This window comes from Rhinatrema bivittatum, chromosome 5 (genome assembly GCF_901001135.1).
Source record: "Rhinatrema bivittatum chromosome 5, aRhiBiv1.1, whole genome shotgun sequence".
In the NCBI taxonomy this organism is placed as follows: domain Eukaryota; kingdom Metazoa; phylum Chordata; class Amphibia; order Gymnophiona; family Rhinatrematidae; genus Rhinatrema; species Rhinatrema bivittatum.
In genome coordinates this window covers 6,384,577-6,390,140 of record NC_042619.1, presented here as the reverse complement: position 1 = coordinate 6,390,140, position 5,564 = coordinate 6,384,577, and the positions used below count along the sequence as shown (strand labels likewise).

The 5,564-nt window shown below is 41.9% G+C and overlaps 1 protein-coding gene across 1 annotated transcript; it reads right to left on the bottom strand.

Moving 5' to 3' along the window:
- Positions 1-1,693: 1,693 nt before the first annotated feature.
- Positions 1,694-2,671, bottom strand: LOC115091581 (olfactory receptor 51G2-like). The gene has a single exon (XM_029601759.1). The coding sequence runs from the start codon at positions 2,654-2,656 to the stop codon at positions 1,694-1,696; it is 963 nt and encodes a 320-aa protein (XP_029457619.1). The 5' UTR covers positions 2,657-2,671.
- Between the last annotated feature and the right edge of the window lie 2,893 nt (positions 2,672-5,564).

Below are 5,564 nucleotides of genomic sequence, written 5' to 3'. Positions count from 1 at the left end.
TCCATCCTTCCGCTCCGTGAAGGTGGAACACCAACCACTGGCCACCGACATCCCGCTCCGTGAATGCCTCTGTGGCTACTGCCGCTCCGTGCAGTGTTTTGCTGCCTGCTCTTTATACGCGTCCTCTAGACCTGATGGATCCACAGTGTTTATCCCATGCCCCTTTGAAGTGCTTCACAGTTTTGGACTTCACCACTTCCTCCGGAAGGGCATTCCAGGCATCCACCACTCTCTCCGTGAAGAAATACTTCCTGACATTGGTTCTTAGTCTTCCTCCTTGGAGCCTCAGCTCGGTACTGCTGATTTTTTTCTGATGGAAAAGGTTTGTCGTTGTCTTTGGATCGTTAAAGTTTTTCAAGTATCTGAAAGTGTGAATCATATCACCCCTGCTCCTCCTTTCCTCCAGGGTGTACATATTTAGATTCTTCAATCTCTCCTCGTATGACATCCGATGAAGACCCTCCACCTTTCTGGTCGCCCTTCTCTATACCGCTTCAATCTTGTCTCTGTCTCTTTGTAGATACGGTCTCCAGAAATGAACACAGTACTCCAGGTGAGGCCTCACCAAGGACCTGTACAAGGGGATAATCACTTCCCTTTTCTTACTCGATATTCCTCTCTCTATGCAGCCCAGCATTCTTCTGGCTTTTGCTATCGCCTTGTCGCATTGTTTTGCAGACTTCATATCATTAGACACTATAACCCCAAGGTCTCTCTCCTGCTCCATGCACATCAGCCTTTTCCCCCCCCCCCCCCCCCATCGAATACAGTTCATTCGGATTTCCACTCCCCATGTGCATGACTTTGCACTTCTTGGCATTGAATCTCAGCTGCCATATCTTCGACCACTCTTCCAGTTTCCTTAAATCCCGTCTCATTCTCTCCGCTCCTTCCGGCGTGTCCACTCTGTTGCAGATCTTAGTGTCGTCCGCAAAAAGACAAATCTTACCTTCTATCCCGTCCGCAATGTCGCTCACAAAGATATTGAACAGGACCGGTCCCAACACCGATCCTTGCGGTACACCACTTAAAACCGCTCTCTCTTCAGAGTAAGTTCCATTTACCATCACACATTGTCTTCTGTCCGTCAACCAGTTTGCAATCCAAGTCACCAACTTGGCACTCACTCCTAAGCTTCTCGTTTTATTCACCAGTCTCCTATGCGGAACCGTATCAAAAGCTTTGCTGAAATCTAAGTAGATGACATCGAGCGCTCTTCCTCGATCCAATTCCTTGGTTACCCAGTCAAAAAAGTCAATCAGATTTGTCTGACAGGATCTTCCCCTGGTGAATCCATGCTGCCTCAGGTCGCACTTCCCGAACATATAATACTTCTTTCTGTGCAACAAATAGGTGAAAACATTCTCTTTTATGCAGGCTTTAGTCATGGAGGCTACTTCCTAGGTCTCAAAGATTATGATCCATCCATGCTATAATTGACGAAGCAGCACTGTCTTTGTTGTTGTATCAGTCTTTACAATTTTTGTTTTGCATTTAATTTGTTCTTTCTGTTCCTAATTGTGTATATATCAGAACATAAGAACATAAGAAACTGCCATGCTGGGTCAGAACAAGGGTCCATCAAGCCCAGCATCCTCCTTGAACTGCTGGATATGGGCACAATAGAATTTTTTTACATAAATAAATATATGACGGTACAGCTATCATCCAATGAGGACAGGTAAAAACTAGGCTAGGCCAATCGCCTGGACAGGATCCTGTTCTGGCCCAGCATTTTAAGGATGGCTTTCCGAATCTCTTTTGTTTTCACACTATACACAATTGGGTTCATCACTGGGGGTAGGAGAAAATGAATATAGGCCAGCAGAGTTGTAATGCTTGGGTCCTTTTTGTTATGGAAGCGGAGAATCATGGACAAGCCCAATGGTGGGGTATAAAACAAAAGGACTGCACAGATGTGGCACACACAGCTGCCCAAGACCTTGAGCTGCTCTTCTTGTGATGCAATCCTGAAGACGGTTTTGATGATCATGACATAAGACAGGACAATAAATAGTGAGTCTATTCCCATAGTGCTCAGAACAACGAACAAACCATAGATGCTATTGACTGTAGCATTGGAACAGGAGAGTTTTATTAGTTCAGGATGTATACAAAAGGCATGAGAAAGTTCAATAACTCCACAGTATCTCAACCTTTTAAGAAGAATTGGGGCTGGTATACGGAGACTTACACTCCTGATTAAAATAGCAAATCCAATTTTTACTATGACTGGTCCGGTTAGGATGGAGGCATATCTCAGAGGGTTACAGATGGCAATAAAGCGATCAAAGGCCATGGCCAACAGCACTGAGGACTCCATGATGGTGAAAGCATGGATGAAGAACAGCTGACTGAAACAGGCATTGGGGCTAATGACTCTGGAGTTAAAACAAAAGATGCTGAGCACTGTAGGCATTGTGGATAACGATAAGCCCAGGTCAGTGATAGCAAGCAGAAAGAGGAGGAGACACATGGGAGTGTGCAGATGTGGCTCTTTCTTGATAACAAACAGGATGGTATAATTCCCTACAAAAGACATCACATATAAGACACATAGAGGGAAAGAGAACAACTCTAGACCATGGTCCAATCCCGGAATCCCTGTCAGTAGGAAGGTAGAAGACTCAACGTCAGATCTATTGACAGCTGACATGCTTAATCTCCGAACTTCTAATCAGCTTCCAGATATTTCCTTTAACTGAAAAGATAACAGGTATTAGTGATGTTAAATAATAGGAGCCTGGATAGGGCACAAAGGCAGACAAACTCATAAGGTACGTTCAAAATACAACTTTGTGCCGTGATACACATAGCAAATAACCTCTGTCAATCAATATTTCAATATTTTTGAGTGAGGAATCAAACTTAGAATAAGCACAGAGGATCCTTATCTGTGGGGGAGTAAGGGATAAAGCTGGAGATCTTGCAGTGGGAGGGAGAATGGGTGTTATCTGTCATCATCTGCTGTTTTTTTGTTGTTTGGTTGTTATCTATTGTCATGTTTGTTTCTTTGTTCTTTATACATTATGGGGCGGATTTTAAGAGCCCTATGGGAGGGAGAATCTAGGCCACAGATTACACAATGGTTAAAATTCTAAATTTCATCCATAAACAAGAGTTGATGCAGAAATTTCACAAAGTGAAAGAATTGAAATATCAGGGCATTAATATTCGGCTGTTCCAAGATTATTCTCCCACTGTGTCAATGAAGAGATGGGAATTCAATCCTCTATTTGCAATACTTATGCAACAGCAAATTAAATTTGAATTGCAGTATCCCAAGTGACTTCAAATTTGATATGATGGAAATGTTCAACTGTTTAATGAAGAGGAGAAAGCTCTCCAATTCGTAAACAAGTTATAAATTAACATATTAGGTTGGCAACATGTATAGATTTGAGCTATTTACAGTGTTTGAATTTCTACAATTATTATTACAATAAATTTAGAGAATTCATAATGGCGGTTGGGATAAGTCTTTGCTTCCAGATCAAGGGAGGTTTGACGCTCTGGGTATGTGTGTGGTGAAGGCTTGGAATCCAGAATATTTATGTTTGCACTGTTAATGAACACCGACCTGCACTCTGACGGTAAAGAAGATGGATTTAAGCTTGGCAGGTCCATGGGTGAGATCATGAGGGAGCCAAGAAGAGGTATGGTGGTAGTGGCCTGCATAAAGGTAAGATCGAGCTAATTTTCTGAAACGGAGTTTGAGAAGATGTCATAGAATGGCCCACCTAGTGCAAAAGAAGAAGGGAAGTTATCACAGCAGTAAAGGGCATGCCGAAGTCGGCCTTGTTAAAAAGATAACACTTTATCCGGAAGATGAGACTGCTGATTGGAAAGCACTCAGAGGCTGTACTCCCAGAGGACTGCGCAGGTGACATCGGAGATGTGAGGCTGAAAGTTCTCATCGCCTGGTATGCACTCCTGATTCTGCTGGAAACGGCAAGGGATATTCAGGTAACTAAAGGACGTCTAGTACATTGTTAAGAAGCTAATTAAATTCTTGATGACCTCTTTCAAGGTTAGAGTTCACAATGAAGATATTACTTTAGAAAGGGCTCTTCTGGCAGCAGAAGGTTTAAAAGTGTTGTACCTCAATTAAGTAAAGTGATAATTATTGGAGGAGAAGGGCGGTACCCGTACACATAATTTGCAAACCTCATGTTCTCATTTAGAGAACGGATGCAATTAAGAATAGGGAGAAAAGTAATGGGAGGGGAGGGTGGGAAGAATGGGAGAGGAAATGGGAGATATGCTAACACTCGGAGGTGTAGGATTGTATTTAGGTCATGAGCCTAGGGTGAAGGGTAAAGTGTGGAGGGCACATGATACGGTGCTATAAACAGAACAGGAGATGGAGGTTTTGGAGAGAAAGGAGATATGGCTGGGGACCTCCCGGCTTAGAACAGCAGTTATCTTTCATTTATTTATTTATTTATTTATTTGGCATTTTTATATACCGACAACCGTTTGCACATCGTATCGGTTTACAATTAACTTAGAACTAATAGGCAAAGGCCTTTACATGGAACAGAGAAAACCAGAAGCAATAACCGAATGAGGAAAAACTAGTTACAAAATTTACAAAAAATAATCAGAGAACAGAGTCACAAATATTTCAGCTAACAATCATGTGGAGGGATTGGCGGACGGGTAGGCCTGTAGAAAAAGCCATGTTTTTAGCTTCTTTTTGAATTTAGGGGTGGATGTCTCTGTATAGATACGAGCTTAAGGGGGATAATGTTAGGATAGTTTCCTGGAACGTTCTTGCCATGGGCTCCCCTATAAAGTGCAACAAAATACTTCAGGCTCTGCATAGACATAAGGCGGCAGTAGCTTGTGTTCAAGAAACAGACTTATCAGAGATGGAAAGCGTGAAGCTCGAAAGGAAATTGGTAAGTGAGTGTTATTTTTTTGGCCGCAAATGGGAAAAATAGGGAGTTGCTATCTTATTTAGTAAAAATGTCAGTTTTCAAAAGACGAATGAGATCACAGACTCGGAAGACAGGTTTATAATCCTTATGGGAAAATTAGACAGGAAAGAGATAACATTCCGCAATGTATATGCCCCGAATGAATAGAACCATAATTTCTTTACGGGTCTAGTAGGCAAATTGATAGAAGTGGTTAAAGGAACGCTTATAACAATGGAAGACTTTAATTGTGTGCATGATCTCCTCCTTGATAAATCGGTTTCAGGGCAAAATTTGAGCAAAGGAAAGATAAAGGGAGATGCGTATTTTTGCAGAATGCTGCGATTAGTAGATGTGTGGAGAATCCTTAATCCATCTCTTAAGGATTTTACTCATCATCCCTGGGCCCATGAATCTCTGTCTGGAATTGACAGAATTTGCTATCTCAGGCTAATTTCCCAAAGGTAATGCTGCTACAATTGGCCCTTCCATGATATCTGATCACTCTTTGATATGGGTGGATTTCAATATTAATACAGATGGGAAGAAGATCGCATGTGGAGATTTCCCTAGTTATTTTGCAGAAGACATAGAATTTCAGGAGTTGGTGCAAAAGAAATGGGAAAATTATGAATTTAATAA

Excerpts from the sequence above, each read along its gene's own strand:
- LOC115091581 (XM_029601759.1), bottom strand. The coding sequence starts at position 2,656 with ATGTCAGCTGTCAATAGATCTGACGTTGAGTCTTCTACCTTCCTACTG.